This window comes from Neolamprologus brichardi, chromosome 6 (genome assembly GCF_056152115.1).
Source record: "Neolamprologus brichardi isolate AB-2024 chromosome 6, ASM5615211v1, whole genome shotgun sequence".
Classification (NCBI taxonomy): domain Eukaryota; kingdom Metazoa; phylum Chordata; class Actinopteri; order Cichliformes; family Cichlidae; genus Neolamprologus; species Neolamprologus brichardi.
The window spans coordinates 26857501-26875197 of record NC_142109.1 but is presented as its reverse complement, the minus strand read 5'-3'; the positions used below and the strand labels follow the sequence as shown (position 1 = coordinate 26875197).

At 37.3% G+C, this 17697-nt stretch overlaps 1 protein-coding gene across 1 annotated transcript in view; it reads left to right on the top strand.

Moving 5' to 3' along the window:
- The window catches only part of LOC102775721 (complement C3-like), a 39127-nt gene that overhangs the window by 17374 nt on the left and 4056 nt on the right, over window positions 1-17697 (top strand). The window contains exons 11-39 of the mRNA XM_087841940.1: window positions 177-323; window positions 630-723; window positions 845-933; window positions 1052-1240; window positions 1353-1505; window positions 2621-2750; window positions 3534-3602; window positions 4682-4879; window positions 5024-5141; window positions 5239-5327; window positions 5740-5879; window positions 6254-6463; window positions 7076-7139; window positions 7283-7372; window positions 7803-8009; window positions 8126-8201; window positions 8301-8460; window positions 8549-8644; window positions 8894-9044; window positions 9830-9915; window positions 10846-10923; window positions 11045-11200; window positions 12279-12341; window positions 14772-14853; window positions 14950-14998; window positions 15096-15183; window positions 15277-15366; window positions 15695-15797; window positions 16063-16155. Coding sequence (XP_087698066.1) covers window positions 177-323; window positions 630-723; window positions 845-933; window positions 1052-1240; window positions 1353-1505; window positions 2621-2750; window positions 3534-3602; window positions 4682-4879; window positions 5024-5141; window positions 5239-5327; window positions 5740-5879; window positions 6254-6463; window positions 7076-7139; window positions 7283-7372; window positions 7803-8009; window positions 8126-8201; window positions 8301-8460; window positions 8549-8644; window positions 8894-9044; window positions 9830-9915; window positions 10846-10923; window positions 11045-11200; window positions 12279-12341; window positions 14772-14853; window positions 14950-14998; window positions 15096-15183; window positions 15277-15366; window positions 15695-15797; window positions 16063-16155 — 3358 coding nt within the window. The remainder of the gene's footprint in view (window positions 1-176; window positions 324-629; window positions 724-844; window positions 934-1051; window positions 1241-1352; window positions 1506-2620; window positions 2751-3533; window positions 3603-4681; window positions 4880-5023; window positions 5142-5238; window positions 5328-5739; window positions 5880-6253; window positions 6464-7075; window positions 7140-7282; window positions 7373-7802; window positions 8010-8125; window positions 8202-8300; window positions 8461-8548; window positions 8645-8893; window positions 9045-9829; window positions 9916-10845; window positions 10924-11044; window positions 11201-12278; window positions 12342-14771; window positions 14854-14949; window positions 14999-15095; window positions 15184-15276; window positions 15367-15694; window positions 15798-16062; window positions 16156-17697) is intronic.

Here is a 17697-nt window from a genome sequence, read left to right as displayed (position 1 = left end):
GTATGTGATGTATAATATTTTACTGAACATGTTTAGTTGAGATGAAAATATTTTTTTTCTGTTATTGTTGTTTTTTTGTTATTTTTTTATGCTTTTGTTATATTGTTTTCAGAAACTAATGTGCTTAATATCAACTAAACTATGCTGCTCTTTGTTTTTCTTCGTTGTAATGGCAGATTGAAGTTTTGAACCCTGATAACACTCCAGCAAAAAATATTCCTGTTGTGGTGAATCCTGGTGAAATGAAACAGGACACTGCAGACAATGGCATGGCAAAGCTAAGCATCAATACAGTGGCAAACAGTAAAAACATCATTATTACTGTATGTTTAATTGTCAATTTGATGTTTTGCAATGTTGTTGATTGCCAAGTTATTGCCAACTATGCACTCATCAGTCTGTTTATTTCACTGTATGTCAGAAAGAACACAGCTTTAAAAATGTTATATAACTTTTCTTACGTGGTTGGAAATAGCCAGTAGTTTGTATGTCAGCTCAACTGTAGGTTAGCTAAAAATAGGCTAAATACTTTTAATCTAGTACAAAATTAGTGTCATTGTATTGTTTGTTTATCATTGTATTATTTTTATATTAGTTGTGTATAATCTATTGTATGCCTTTAATTACAGGCAAGGACTGCTGTTGAGAACATTTCACCAGAGAGGCAAAGATCTGCTAACATGATAGTTACCCCTCACACAAGCACAAATCACATTCATATTGGTGAGGAATTTCGTAAAATGACATCAGAAGATAGTCAGCAGAAATTGTGCTGATAATCCTCTCTATAGCTCTGAGAGCCAACAAAGTGTCTAGTACTGACTGTAAAAAGTTGTTGTTGCAGGACTGGAAACAGCTGAGGTGAAATTAGGACAAAACCTCAAATTCAGCCTAAACCTTAACAGGAACGAAGAATATGATATCACATATCTGGTAAGAGACCTTTTACACCTGTCTGTATGTGTTTGAAAATATGAATGACTGGGTTGTAATTACTTACAGCAGCTTATGTAACAGGCTGGATAAGTAAATTGTATAAATTTGTCTTCAGATCCTGAGCAGAGGTCAGCTGGTAAAATATTCCAGATTCCGGGCAGAAGGTCAAACTCAGAGTTCTCACATTGTTCCCATTACCAAAGAGATGTTGCCATCATTCCGCATCATAGCGTACTACCATGTAAATACTGAAGTGGTATCAGACTCCGTTCAGGTGGATATACAGCACTCCTGCGTAGGAGATGTGAGACACAACACTGACACACAGTTAAGCTATTCATTGTATTATAACAATAACTAAGTTAAAAAAGACACCCAGGCAAAACATCTACTCTTCCTATTTCCTTTTCCTTTAGCTGAAGCTGGAAGAAAAGAAACATAATGACTATGAGCCTCGCGGGAAGTTTGATCTGAAGGTCATAGGAGATCCAGGAGCCACAGTGGGATTAGTGGCAGTTGACAAAGGCGTCTACGTCATAAACAACAAACACCGCCTCACCCAGAAAAAGGCAATGTCTTTTAACAACTCCAAAAAGCTGACTGTTCATCTGGACATTGCGTTTATCCAAGTGACTTTTCCAGTCTTAGCTGACTCCAGGTTTCCCCAACCTTATAAAGAGCATATTTGCATAATGACTGAAACTAGCACCACTGGCGAACAATGGGTTTTGAGGTCAATTTCTTGATTATTAATAAGCAAATTCTCACGGCCATTGGTCAAAAACCACTGATAAAAAGCCACTGATCAATGGCCGTTCAAGTGCCATTCACAGAGAGTTGGGGAATGGCTGCAATCACAGCACTGTAAGATGGTGAAAGATGTACCCTTCTTCAATTCAGAGATGGTCTTTTCATGTAAATAGCCACCTTGAGTCCCTGCTTAATCCAGCATTCCTCCCCGTCCAGGATGTGTACATCTTAATCACTGAAAGAGTGGCCACTTTACTGTAGATGTAAATAGAGTGCGTAGCCGAGTAAGTTCTTCTGTGTTCACACCTACGGGCCCGTGGCCAGTCTTTCAGTGATGAGGATGTACACATCCTGGACAGGGAGGAACACTGGTTTGAACAGGAAATCAAGGAGGCCATAGTACGTGAAAAAGAGAAGGCCATCTCTGAATCGAGTAGAGGGCCTAGGGGTTAATCTTTGTTGTGATTGCAGCCATTCCCCAACTCTCTGTGAATGGTACTCATGGTCATTGATCAATGGTCTTTGATCAGTGGTTGTTGATAATGGTCGCAACAATTTGCATATTAGTAATCACAAAACTGACCTCACAATTCATTGCTCGCCAGTGGTGCTAGTTTCAGTCATTATGCAAATGTACTCTGTATAAGGTTGGGGAAAGTTGCAGTCAGCTGATACTGGAAAAGTCATTTGGATGAGTGACAAAACATTTCTCCTACTGAAAATGCGAGGTCGAGATAAACAGAATCAACTTTTCTGAGTTTTTTATGAAATGTTTTATTGGTTCAAAGTTTAGAGACATGCATTTTTTTATGTTGCCGATGTTGTCTATGGAAATGGTAGTCTCATAAAATAAATTCCTAACCCTAACTTATAACGTCTACTTTTACTATCTAAGACTCGCATGGTTCATTTGATTTGCTTCCACTCTGCGCAGATTTGGGAAATAATAGCGACGTATGACACAGGCTGCACACCGGGTGGAGGAAAGGACAGCATGAATGTTTTCTATGATGCTGGACTGTTGTTTGTGGCCAGCACTACTTCAGGAACACCACATAGAACAGGTTACCCTACTTTACTCATCACACTGACTTTGTCAAAGTAATGTAACAGTCTCAGACTAACTGAGAGCCACACAAACTGATTTCATTTTCTCCTATAAATGGTAAATGTCCTTGTATAAAACAAGGAAACCAATAACAGTCCTTTTTAGGTTGCTGCTGGCCATGCTAGTCCACTACCTCTTTATTTTCTCTTGCTTGTAGCTCATACTAAAAAAAAATGACTATATAGAAACAGTAGAATGAAGGGACATAACATAGTTAGCTTCTGTTGGTGCTCCCTGCCTTGTAAAAATTTGTTCATTTACTACTGTAGAAATATACCTTCTTCTCGAAACATTAATCTCCCAAAAAGTAAAGGCTTACTTTCAAAATCAACTTAGAAAGAATAATTTGATTGCCTTAAAGCGTTAACTATAACCTTTAAGTTCCTACTTCTGTGTTTTAGTGGCTTCTAACATAAACTATTAGGAGAAAATAAAGAATATGATATAATCTCTTATTTTTGGAATTCAGGTGTTTTCAGTCTCTAGCCATGCAGTCTGCCTTATCAAACATTTATGAAAGAACGGGTGCATTAAAAGAGCTCACTGAATTTGCCACTGCTGTAACAAGTCAGTTTGTTAAATTTCTTCCCTAATAGATATCCCATAATCAGTTGCAAGTAGTGTTATATGAAAGTGAAATTAAGCCATTTCGAGCAACTATGTTTTGAATGTGTTTTAAACTGTAACTGATGTCTTAGGATTGCAAAAGGGAGTGCTTTTTTCTGTTTTCAAAACTCAGATTTGAAGTGTCCTGCCACCAGCAGAAGGAAACGATCTACCACTTTGATTGACCTCAGAACCAGCTTGAGTGAGTATCCTAAACTACCAAAGATAGACATTGCTATTTCTATTCTGTCTTTGACAGAATGAACTGTCTATCCCACTTACTTTACTAGTTTCTTTAAGCTTGCTGCTTTGCTGAAACCACTTCCTAGAAGCATGTTGTTGTGATGAGAACCTTTGTGCTGATTGACCCCATGCAGGAAAGTGTCATGGTGGTTTATATTTGAATGCAAAGTTCACAGACAGTTGGCAGGTAAAAAGAAAGTGCACAGTTATTAGAAGAAAAACAAGGGGAAAAAACAGTTACACAGTTTCAGAAAACAGAGGTCAATGTGTTTTGTTCCTGTGACGATTACTACTTTGGCCCCTTAGAAATGTATAAAAAACTATTTGCGAGGAACCTAGGAGTGATTTTTGACAGTAATCTAATGTTTGATAAACAGATAGTAGTTCCTACTCAAATCTTCTTATTTTCTTAACTTTTGTCATGTCTTCCTATGTTTTTATCTCTTTTGCTTATCTTAAATGTATAGCACCTTGGTCAACAGTTGTTGTTTTTTAAATGTGCTATATAAATAAATTTGACTTGACTAGACTTCATGCATTTGTGGCATCATCTATCTGTGAGAGCTATTGTTTCTTGACTTTGCTCTGGTTCACTCCTGCATATCTACATCAAGCATTTGTCTTGTGAAAAAAAATTCTTTAAACAAGTTTATACTGGTTTAACTAATTTCCAGTAAGAGTCTCATGATAACTGTGACCAGTGATTATAACAAAAATGAAATATCAGACAGAAAATAAATAATCAGACTATATTCACCCATTTGCACACACTCTACATAAACTTAGCACTGACTGTACACTCCACCACACTTTTCCATCAAGCAAAGCACATTCAAGCTTTTCACCATTACTCAAAGTCTCCTTTTGTGAACTGAGAAATAAAACCACAAACCACTGTCACAGTCACTTTATTTGTTAAATTGTCGTGTTAAAATATTTACAGACAAAAATGTCACTGTCCCTTTGTACATGATCATTCTTAATAAACTTTAAACTCTGTAATCTAAAGGTTTTTCTCTGTGGTTTCCTTTTTTTCAGTATCTAAATATCAGGACAAAGAACAAATTGAGTGCTGTTTAGATGGCATGCAGGATGTTCCTGTTCCATACACTTGTGAGAGGCGACGCGACTATATTGTGGGTGGTTCAGGCTGTGCAGAAGCTTTCCTTCACTGCTGCAAGGAGATGGAAAAAGTGCATGTTGACAGGAAAGAGGAAGCCCTCAAACTGGCTCGCAGTAAGAGATGGGGACTGGGGATGGGAAAACTCTTTTTGGGTAGATCACGTATATTAGTTTATATATTTAGTTGTATGCTAGTTTTTAAAAACTCATTCTCATCATATAAAAAGTGTAACTGTACTTTTTGATGACATCTTTTAGGTGAGTGGGATGATGAATACATAGACAGCTATGACATCTCTGTTCGGACGAGCTTCCCCGAAAGCTGGCTTTGGATTAACTTCACACTACCAAATTGCACTCAAAACATCAGAAACTGGTAAGTACAGCCAGTAAAAAAGCAATGCACAAAAACTCATTCCACTTCTCTAAGGAATTTTTTTGCCACTGAAACTGATGGGACTTTTCTATTTCAGCCGTACAACATTTGAGAAAAATAATATACCTTTACCTGACTCAATTACAGCCTGGCACTTTACTGGCATTAGTATGTCAAGGACTCATGGTGAGAATTGTTTCTGTGCACAAATTTTATTTTTTATATGTACATTTCCTGTCTCGAAATTGTTACACCAACCTTAGCTTTTAAAAAATATATATATCGATCTATCAGTTCAACAGAAAGCTGAAACTATATGTGAACATTTTTATACAATATGTACATTTGGCCAAAGAAAGATGAACAAATTTGGTTTGGTGTCAAGTGTATCACGCACAGCTCACAACTCACAACATAAAACTGATAAGTCGAAGTATTCAGTTGGCTGAAGTTGTTACAGTTGTTGGCTAAAGTGAAGAAGTACAACTCATGTTATTTTTTTTTAGATTTAACATAAATTATATTATATATTTCCACTCACAAATGTCTCACTCTTTCTTTTGCTTGTGTTTTATGTTTATTTGTCTCTCATTTTAAGGTATCTGTGTGAATGATGATTTAGAGATCTTAGTAAAGAAGAAATTCTTCATTGATCTCAGACTGCCATACTCTGCAGTCCGTGGAGAGCAGCTGGAAATTAAAGCAATCCTCCACAACTATGAAAACAACCCTGTCAGAGTGAGTCTGTGCTAATAAACCCCAATGTGTAGAATTAGTTAGAACTGCTGGAAATACCATGCCAAGATGCCAAGAGGAGGACTGATGAAACTGATGTTTAAAAAATATGATTTAGTGTCAAGGGTAGCAGGTAGGTTTCTGCAAAATCTCTCCTAATGGAATGAAGATTATTAAAACAAGTCAACCAGCATCTTTTAATCTCTACACTTAAAATTTGAATGATGGTGGTGGGCCAACTATATGTTATCATAGGGGACTTTCACAGTCATGGAATTATTCAGTGATCCCATATTCAATTCAGTATCTGCATTGTTGCAGTGGTTTTTGTCGTGGCTTTTAAAAAACATCTACTGGCCATCTTTACCCATTTCAAGGTGCGTGTGGATCTGAAAGAAGAAACCAACTTGTGCAGTGCAGCTCATAAGCGCGGCAAGTATCGTCAAGAGGTCACCGTTGGAAGGGAAACAACACGGGCTGTAACATTTACCATTATCCCCATGAAGGAAGGACTTTTTCCTATTGAGATTAAAGCAGCTGTTAGAGATCGTGGCAGTGATGGTATCAGGAAGATGCTGCGGGTAGTGGTAAGAAAGATATTTTGCAGCACTCGATATATCATATGAGAAGGGTTTGAACCTCTCATTTTTGTCTCAGACCACTAATTGTCTCCAATACACCTTCTGTCGACATTCAAGGGCAGTTACAACAAATTAAATTAGTATGAGTAACCAAGAAAATATTTAAAAACATTTCAACATGCATTGATGCATGCTCAAACATCCAGGTAAGGAAATCCCCCCAAATTGATTCTTTTTATCTGGACGTAACGTTTTCAGAGGGAGAAATTTTTTGCCACTCATTCAAGTGACTTCTTCAGTCTCAGCTGACGGCAGGTTTGCCCAACCTTTCATTGTTCAATGGTAATTTGCATATTCATGATCATGAAACTGACCTCAAAGTCCATTGTTCAGTGGTACTAGTTTCAGCCATTACGTACTGTTTATAAGGTTGGGGAAACCTGCAATCAGCTGAGACTGAAGAAATTACTTGGAAGAGTGACTAAACATTTCTCCCACTGAAAACGCAAGATCAAGATGAACAGAATCAATTCTTTGTGATTTTAACAGGCAAGTATCTGTATTAGCAATTTACTCAGACAGTGTTTACTCCTTATCTTAAAACTACTGTTTTTTCAGCCTCCAGGTGTACTGACATATAATACAAAGACTCTACTATTAGACCCTGCTAGGAAAGGAAGAGGTAACTTTACTGTTTAAATAGTTGCAATGTGCGAAATATATATAACTTATATTTAACAAAATATATTTATTTATTGTTTATTTGTTTATTTTATATACAATCATTTCAGAATCCACTAACTTCTTATCTATCTCTTCGATTAGATGGCAAACAAGTGGAAATCATCAAGAGTGCCATTCCTGAAACAGATATGGTTCCAGATACAGCTGCAAGCACACAAATCTTTCTAAGTGGTAAGACCATGAACCTTATTTTCCCAAAGCTAACACTTCTTCCATAAAGTATACACAAGAAAATCATATTCCAAGAGATTTTTGAATAAACAGTGCTAGCTACCCGACAATGACCATTACATCTATGCCACAGCGTGCGCTTATCTGAGTTTGCACTGAAAATATTGAAACAGTTAAAGATTAGTTTATTAAAAAACACATGCAAGTCCATTGCAAACTAATATTACTCATAATTCAAAAAGTTGTTGTGACTGTAAAAAAAAAAAAACAACAACCTGAAAGAAGATTTGGAATCATCCTCAAAAACTGGTTTAGAAAAGTGTGTTGTGGTTTCTGATGATTACAAAAATATTTTTTTGTTGACCTTTGTAATCAATAGATTAGCCCCATTTCCAACTCAGTAACTGTGGGTTTTCTTATGTCTATACAGGAAGAGAGCAAATGAGCACACTATTGGAGAACGCCATTAGTGGTAAATCTATGGGGACTCTAATCAGACAGCCAGGTGGCTGCGGAGAACAGAACATGGCTGGCATGACCTTGCCTGTTATTGCAACCATGTATTTGGACAAAACAAATCAGTGGGAGTTTGTGGGCTTTGAAAAGCGTAACGAAGCTCTTCAGCACATAACAACAGGTAGCTTAACACACAGAGGCATGCAGACAAGCTCTCCAAAATGGTATCAAATCAGCAAATTTCAGTCAAGTATTGACTGGTAATTAATGAAATGTTTTGCCTTTGGTTTTGTCCAGGTTATGCAACTGAACTTACTTTTCGAAAGCAAGATGGCTCTTTTGCAGTCTTCCCCCACCAAGATGGCAGCACCTGGTGAGTCAGCAAAACTCCAAAATGATTGTTAGATAATGGATGTATTGTTTTAGGGAAAAATAAATAATCCAGAGGTGCTCATGTTCTCTCTTCTGTAAGGTTGACTGCCTACGTTGCCAAGGTTTTTGCAATGGCTAATTACCTGATCGGAGTGGATAAAAACGTGATCTGTGATGCCATCAAGTTTCTCATCCTGAACACGCAGCAACCTGATGGCATGTTTAAGGAAGTTGGATATGTGTACAGTCAATCGATGCGTGTGAGTTTCCTAATTTTAATCAAATAATTTATTAAATTTGGTTGTATACAAAAATGAAATGTTTACCTTTGTATATGTGTATGTGTAGAGCGATCTGTTAGGAACAGATTCAGATGCCTCCATGACAGCCTTCTGCCTGATTGCTATGCAGGAGTCTCGAGAAATTTGCAGGTCCTCTGTTAATGTGAGTATATACCTACATGCACTGTACATCCACTAGATAAAAAGAAATACATAGTGTAGATAAAAAATTTGACTGTTCTATATAATTTACAAATAAATTGGAGAACAGCAGCCCACTGGCATTAGGATAGTTACATCAAAGACCATATACTATATCTGGATGTTATATTTGCATCTATGTCTCACTGATTTATCTTATCTTCTGCATTTATCTTACATATTTCATTTGGTGTCTGTGCTTCATGTGCAGAGTTTACAAAACAGTATTAATAAAGCAGTGGCCTACCTGGAGAAGCGTCTACCCAGCCTCATTAACCCTTATTCTGTTGCAATGACATCATATGCCCTGGCTAATGAAAACAAACTGAACAAGGAGATCCTCTTCAAGTTCATCGATTCAGGTGGTTTCACACAGTTGTCCTAAACATAAGATTAAATTAGTGTATTTATGTTTTAGTGATCCAGATATGTTTGAGGACGACTTTCATCCCAAACAAGGTATACCAATTTGATCAAAAAGTTCCAAATTCTGCAAATAAAAATCAAAAAAGTACACAGGTACTTCTGCACTGCCCTGAACATGGCTCTATTTTAACAGTATTTTAACAGATAGTGACCATATTCACAGTATAAAAACCTGTGAATGTGGGCAAAAGATGCTAATTATGACTGAGCTCATCTGAGGTGTCAACTATGAGATGATCCCCAGTATGACTCTTGAATAAGTTTGAGATAGAGCTGATATTTACTACTAAGTTTGAGGTCTGTGTAAAAATTGCAAGTGCAAGCAATCTTTGGTTTACAAAGATTACCAATTTTTATTTTATTTATTCTTATTATATATATATGGCATTATGTAGCGACAGAACAGTTGATTCAAACTCATATCAAAGGGAATTCGCAGCTCTCACTTGCCTATTTGTTAAATGAAAATGCCTCGTGGTCAATTCCATCTACTAGTTAAAATCAAACAACTGAAAACAGAGGCTCTTGGGAGACAGAAAAATAGATACAGCAGATACAGCTCTCAAAAATGAGAGAAATGTGGAATTCTTCTACTTAGTGCCTTTGTGTGCTTAAAGATTTTGTTAACACAACAACAACTAACAATAATAATAGTAATAATAAAACGAAATATATGTATTTGTAAAACTTCTTTGTAATTGTATGTATGGATCCTCCACAGACAGAACCCACTGGCAAGTACGTGATAAATTGTATTACACACTGGAGGCCACAGCTTATGCTCTGCTCGCACTTATCAAGGCTGAGGTGAGCGAATCCCACTTACACTGAAAATACAACAGAGGTGTAATTCAACTCAAAACAAACTGGGAAAATGACATAAACAAGTAAAGTTGATAAATGCCAATACTAATTTTAGCTAACATGTAACACTTTTCAGTCTTGAATGGCTTAAATGACTTTGTGATTTTTTTTTTTTTTTTTTTTTACGTTGTCTTGAACAATAGTTGGCTTAGTTTTTCTAAAGGTCTTTCAAAATTGTTTTTTTAAATTTAGTTTAGCTTTTTTTATTCACCTAGGTTAATAATCAGCATGTAATAGGCTCATAGTAACAATGCTACATGTTTTAGCTAAAAATAAAAATAAATAATAAATAAATAATAAAATAATAAAAAAATAAAGATAAAATTGGCTGTTACTGTTGACTACAAAAGTGGGGCCCATCTGATGCAAACTGAAATTTCTTCAATATTTGGGATTTCTTCATTGATTGAGTTTTTATTGGGGAGGTTAAATTTTCGGACTAACAATGGCACAAGATGAAAAGTCAGCAGAGAGACTAAATATAGTCCTTTTATCGGGGACAGGAATTTGTTGTTGTGAGGGAGATGATTGTTTGGGTTAGTGCAGACAACTGCACCAATTTCGCAGTTGTTCTTAATGTCCATCACTGGTCACCAGGTCTATCTATTTATGTGCTATCGATTTATTTATGTTCCCAGAAACTTGAAGCCTCTTCTATCATAGTGTGTTGATGACATCAGCCTCATGTATATGTGGTTTTAGTCCCAGTCCTTTCAGTTCTCCTTGCATTCTGCATGTACAACTGCTCTTACTTCTATTATTAAACATGGCCATGAATTCTACTGTTTGTTTATTTAATGATTCAGACAAACATTTTTTCCATTACTGCGGGATATGTCTTCTGACTTAGTTGCTTATGTTCCTTTATTAAAGGCCTATGAGGAAGCCACACCTATTGTGAGATGGCTTGGCCAGTACCAACAGGGAGATGGAGGTTATGGGTCAACTCAGGTAAAACAAAAGTCCCTCTGACAGTTTATTATGTGTCTGTGAAGCAAAACCTTACCAATTTTTTTTTTTTTTTTTTTGTCAGTATAGAAAGACTCAGTCTAATCCGTATATTCTTCTTCAGGCTACCATAATGGTGTACCAGGCAAGTTCAGAGTACTGGATCAATGCTAAAGAACCAGAGTATAATGTGGATGTAGACATCCTGCTACCCGGCAGAAAAACGACTGACAAGTACAGCTTCAGCGAGGCAAATCGTTTTACCACGAGAACATCAAAGGTGAGCCGAGCATCTTGTTCAAACAAGTAAGTGTGGTGGTGAGTTTGGGATTTGGGAATGGGGAAGAGAAAACTTCAACTCTCGCTTCACCAAAAGAATCATTGGAGAAAAATGAAATTGAGGTTAGATGGGACATGAAGCAAAAACTAGTCCTGAACTTGCATGAGCCAGTTAGAGGTAACAACAATTTGGCAGCGATGAAGCGTGAAGGTACAAGCCCTGCATGTTGATACTGGAACCAGGGTTGAGAGCTGAAGCCCAGAAAAATCCAAAGCGCCACTGGAAGGTGGGCCCAGTAAGAACACTTGACTCATATTTCTAGCTTAGAAAACAGAGAAAGAAGGAAAATCCAGACTGCACAGATCATGACAGTACAGCCTACAAAGACAATGTTACTAATCTTAGCCAGTTTGCTGCAGTAACTTCAGTTAGTTTAATATCTGTTAGTTGGAGCTCAGCTTAGTGTCCCTATCACTGATGTTGAGCCATTTTTGCATCAGTGAAACCAAATGTATAGCTAAACTTCAGGCTTATCTTTAATTCATAATCATTTACTTATACATTTATTTATTTACTTTTACAGACCTATCAACCTGAGTGTTTAGCTGTAAGTTTTAGATGTTATTGGTGTTTTTCCACAACCCATCCCACTCTGTATCCCACACACTGAAGTCCCTCTGCCAGTGGAAAGCCAAAGTGGTAGTGGTAGTGGGCAGTTAGCTTTTAGTGTGCAATGTTTATCAAATCAACCTGCTAGGTGGATCATTGGGAACAAGAATTTTCATAAATAAAATACAAATAAAATACAAAATTTATAAAATTGTGATTTTCATTGAAAAAGGAATTTAAAAAAGATTAAAAAGAAGAAAGGATAATGTGACATAACATGGTCATAACATGATCATATATATATATATATATATATATATATATATATATATATATATATATATATATATATATATATATATATATATATATATATTAGTCTTTGTTGACCAAGAAAACTATTATATATATTATATATTATTATATATATAATATTTCTAACCATTTTTAATATTTTGAATCTCAATAGATCCCTGCTATAAACAAGGATATACAAGTGAATGCCACAGGAAATGGAGAAGCAGTTTTAAAGGTATATATGGCACTCATTCATGAAATTACATGTGCTGCGTACATTTGTAACAGCTTTGTAGACGTTTAGCTTTAGTATTACGATTTACAATTTAAAAAGGGGTCCTTGTTAAAAGAAATGTATAGTTTTGTTGTTTTTTTTTTATAAATGCACATCTAAAGAAAGGTAAACTCATTTTTAGTTTAAAATGAAGAATTCAGGGTTGTTGGGTATGTAAGGTTCATTAGTAAACATTAGCTCTTGCTCTTTATCGACTCTACTTATTACCAACTACAGTTTGCTAAAAATGTATCTTTGAATGAGAAAAATGCTGAACACTTGAAATACTATAAGATAAGATAAGATAAGATAAGATAAGATAAGATAAGATAACCTTTATTAGTCCCACACGTGGGAAATTTGTTTTGTCACAGCAGGAAGTGGACAGTGCAAAAGTTATGAAGCAAAAATTAGAATACAGTAAGAATAAATACAGTACACAACTGTACAGAATAGAATAAAATGAAATAAAATACTATATACAGTAGAATAAAATAGAATAAAACATACAATAGGATAAAAATAGAATACAAATGCTGCATACAACTGAGTAAAAATACAATGATGCCAGAAAAGAGAATTGCACTTAGTGTTATTGCACATGTGTGGATGTGTGTGTTTGATCAGTTAAAGTCTTTGTTGTGGAGTCTGACAGCAGTGGGGAGAAAAGACCTGTGAAATCTCTCCGTTCCACACCGTTGGTGCCACAGCCACTGAAGGAGCTGCTCAGTGCTGTCAAAGTCTCCTGCATGGGGTGGGAGATGTTGTCCAACAGGGATGACAGCTTAGCCGCCATTCTCCTGTCACTCACCACCTCCACTGGGTCCAGAGGGCATCCTAGAACAGAGCTGGCCCTTCTGATCAGCCTGTTCAGTCTCTTTCTGTCCCCAGCAGAGATGCTGCCACCCCAGCAGACCACACCGTAAAAGATGGCTGAGGCCACCACAGAGTCATAGAAGGTCTTCAGGAGTGGGCTCTTCACTCCAAACGACCTGAGTCTCCGCAGCAGGTACAGCCTGCTCTGCCCTTTCCTGTAGAGGGCGTCGGAATTATGAGTCCAGTCCAGTTTGTTGTTCAGATGAACACCAAGGTACCTGTAGCTGTCCACAGCCTCAATGTCCATACCTTGGATGTTCAGTGGTTGCAGTGGAGGATGTTTGTGCCTGCGGAAGTCTACCACCAGCTCCTTGGTTTTACTAGTGTTGATCTGGAGGTAGTTTAGCTGGCACCAGTCCACAAAGTCTTGGGTCAGTCCTGTGTACTCCTTGTCGTCCCCATCAGTGATGAGGCCGACTACTGCAGAGTCATCAGAGAACTTCTGCAGGAAGCACTGGGTGGAGTTGTGGGAGAAGTCTGCAGTGTAGATGGTGAAGAGGAACGGAGCCAGAACCATTCCCTGTGGGGCTCCCGTACTGCAGACGACCCTGTCCGACACACAACCCTGAGTTCTCACATACTGTGGTCAGTCGGTGAGTTAGTCCAGAATCCAGGTAGTGAGGTGATGGTCCACTCCTGAGTTCTCCAGCTTGTCCTTCAGGACCGTGGGAAGAATGGTGTTGAAGGCACTGGAGAAATCAAAGAACATGATTCTCACAGTGCTCCCAGCGGTCTCCAGGTGAGCAAGGGAACGATGTAGGAGGTGAATGACGGCATCATCCGCTCCAATGCCAGGCTGGTAGGCAAACTGAAGTGGGTCCAATGATTAGCTCACCAAGTGCCGAAGCTGAGCCAGGACCAGCTGCTCCAGGGTCTTCATCAGGTGGGATGTCAGAGCCACCGGCCTGTAGCTGTTGAGGTCCTTGGGGCGTGAAGTCTTTGGCACTGGTACAACACAGGAGGTTTTCCAGAGCTGTGGGACTCTCCCCAGCCTCAGGCTCAGGTTGAAGAGGTGCTCCATCACCCCACACAGTTGGTCTGCGCAGGACCTGACGACCCTTGAGCTGATGCCATCTGGGCCCGCTGCCTTCTTGGCTTTAATCCTCCTCAGTTCCCTCCTAACCTGGGTGGTTGAGAGAGACAGGCTGGAGCCTTGTGTTGAGTGTGTATTGGATGCTGTTGTTTGGGGTGGGGAGGAGTGAGCAGGGTGAATAGAGGAGGTGTGAAGTGTCTGAGGTGTCAGAGGTGGAACAGCAGCAGTGGGGGTGGGTGAGTCTGCAGCTGATGTTGAAGACTGCCTCATGGATGAATCAAATCTGTTGAAGAAATGATTCAGTTCATTTGCCATCAAAAGAGATGGAGATCAGCGAAACACTTGCTCCTTAAAGTGTTAAAGGATGAAGCTTTCATTAGAAATCTATTTCTACACTCAAGTGAGCTCAGTTTAATAACTTATTCCTCAAAGCACATTACCACCTCAGTCCAATACAAGTAAGATCTTTCTCCCATTTTCAGATCATGTCGCTGTATTACGCTCGGCCTAAGGTATTAGAGAAGGACTGTGAGTTGTTCAACTTGTCTGTGCAGATTGTCCCAGGTAAATTTCAATGTCCATCTCCCTGTTGTCGTTGGTATATATGGGTGTCTGTCTGTCTTTTTTGTATTTTGCTCATCAAATGCATTGCTTTTGCAGAGAAACTAGATGAAGATGAGAAGATATACAAGCTGACAATAGAGGTTTTGTAAGTACTTCCAAATTGGACTGTTCTGAACAGCACATTCAAATAAATTTCTGTGCTTGTGTTTTTGTTTTAACCAATCTATTTTTTGCCTATGCAGGTTTAAAGAGGAGCGCAATGCATCCATGTCAATTATAGATGTTGGTTTACCAACTGGATTCACATTTGACAAAAATGACTTGGATGCTGTAAGAGCTTAAAAGGACACAAGTATATGAAGCAAGAATGCCAATTACTTATTATTTGTACTAACCAGTTACTTTTAAATTCTGTGTGTGCAGTTGTCTAAAAGCCACTCCAAGATCATTTCAAGATATGAAAGTAATACGGATCTTTCAGAAAGGGGCTCACTCATCATTTACCTGAATAAGGTAAGATCGTCTGTATGGCTTCTTTCTGAAATTCACACGACTTATGTTTGTGTTTCTTTTGTGACTGATAAGTTGCCTTTTATTTATATAATCATAGACATACTTCACTACTAAATATGTTCGAAATATTAGCTACTTGATATACTTCAAAGAGCTATTGTGTTGATTTCTCCTCAAATTTAGGTAATTTTAACCCCATTTTCTCAAGTATGCCAGTGTTAAAGGGTCATCCCTGCCTAATTACGAAGTCTGCTGTTCAGCATGTGTGTTTCAGTTGTGTTTTGCACTACCTACACATATTTTACCTTTGTTTGACACCTCTCCACAGATTACTAGCGTACAGCCAGAGATAATCCCTTTCAGGATCCATTCAACTATGGAAGCAAGCTTCTTGCAACCAACTGCAGTGTCCGTCTATGAGTACAATAACAGTGAGTCTCTAAAATCAGAAAATATAACAAATGTCAGTTTCCAAAAACATGATGAGAACTTTATGGTTTTCTTGGTCATCAAAGACTGTAATATATATACATATATTACAGTCTTGTATGTATGTATGTATGTATGTATATATGCATATATATATATATATATATATATATATATATATATATATATATATATATATATATATTGGCTGGTGTGACATCCCATGAATGAAAACAAAGTATTTTTCAACATCTTCTTTTCTTGCAGAGAAACCTTGTGTGAAATTCTATCACCCTGAACGGAAAGATGCAGAACTATTGAAGCTGTGTAGAGGAAGAAAGGAATGTGTATGTGCAGAAGGTAAAGAACATTACCACACAATCTACTTATATATTTATTCTGTTTGAATTTATTCTGTTTGAAACTTAAAGAAACAGTCAGTGACAAAAGACATTAACACTTACATTGAAAGATGCAACCTTAACTGATGGTTTGTGTGTAGCAGAGCATCACATGCTGGAGACAACAGAATAGTAGCTACTAATTTCTTTTAATCTTTTGTCAATCACAACAAATTGGAGGGCATGTGGACAACCATACAGTCTCACATCCTCCTCTGCTTATAAACTATACAATACTTTATCGTAATCAGAGCTTTGAATACTCATATATTTAGAAAGTAGCATGCTTGCATAATATTTTTGTGCTCTCAAGTATTTTTTAAATTACATGTATCTTATATGTATGTATATATGCATCTTTTACAGTCAAATCCACCAGTTGTAGGACAGTTACAGGTTTTTTTAAAATTTGTCTTTGTACACCACCACAGTGGATTTCATATCAAACAATTACGATGTGACTAAAGTGCAGATTTTCAGCTTTAATTCAAGAAGTTTAACAGAAGTATTGTAACAACTTTTGCAGTGTTTAAGAATTAAAGACATTTTTATATCTTATCCCCATTTTAAGAGACTCAAAAGTAATTAGACAAGTGGATTCTTTCCACGGTTAAGAAAAACTTCTTCACATTATGGCACTCATATCATTGATAGTCTACTATCAAGAGATCCCTCTGAGTAAAAACGTATGAAAACCTCTGGTTACACTCAAATTAGACTTTACCTCTAAAACAGCCTGGACAGTTCTGAAAAAAAAAATGGAAAGATGAAACCAAGCTCATGATTAGAAGCAGATCATCCAGATCATCTCTCAATCATTAACCCAATGTTATGGCATTAGCATGTATGGCTGGCAGTGGATTATGGTCACTAATATTTATTGATACGTGATTATATAAGTATTAGGATGAATTCCGAATTGTGCGAGGCTACACTATCTGTTCTAATTCAGCAAAATTCTTTAAAAATGCTTGAACAGTAGGGCTGGGTATCCTCACTAATATTTATAACTGATTCGATTCAGATTCACTAGGTCCCAATTCGGTTTGATCCGATTTGATTCCATTTCATTGTGACTCTTTCAGTCAGAAATATTATACTTCTGATCATTTATCAGTACATATCCATATTTTTATATCAATGTATAAAAACAAAGTTGACACTTGTGGGACTTCAACAGAGGTGTAAGCATCACAGCAGATGCCTTTGTGTCAAAGTAACTGAGGATAAAACACAGAAACACAGGAAAGGAGTTTTTCCTGGCCTGGCCTGGCTTTTTATAGCGGATAACCTGTCTTGAAAATATTCTGCAGTCACTCAAAAATTGAAGAAAACCATGAATCAAGTTACAAAGGTTTTGTTTTTTTTTGTTTTTTTTACAGAAATTAGTTTTCCAATTTGGCATAATCTGTGAAAGCTTAAATTTCTTCGGTATCAATTTGATCAGAGGTGGCAAAAAGATGTAAATGTCCAGAACTTCAGGGAACTGTCTAACAAAATA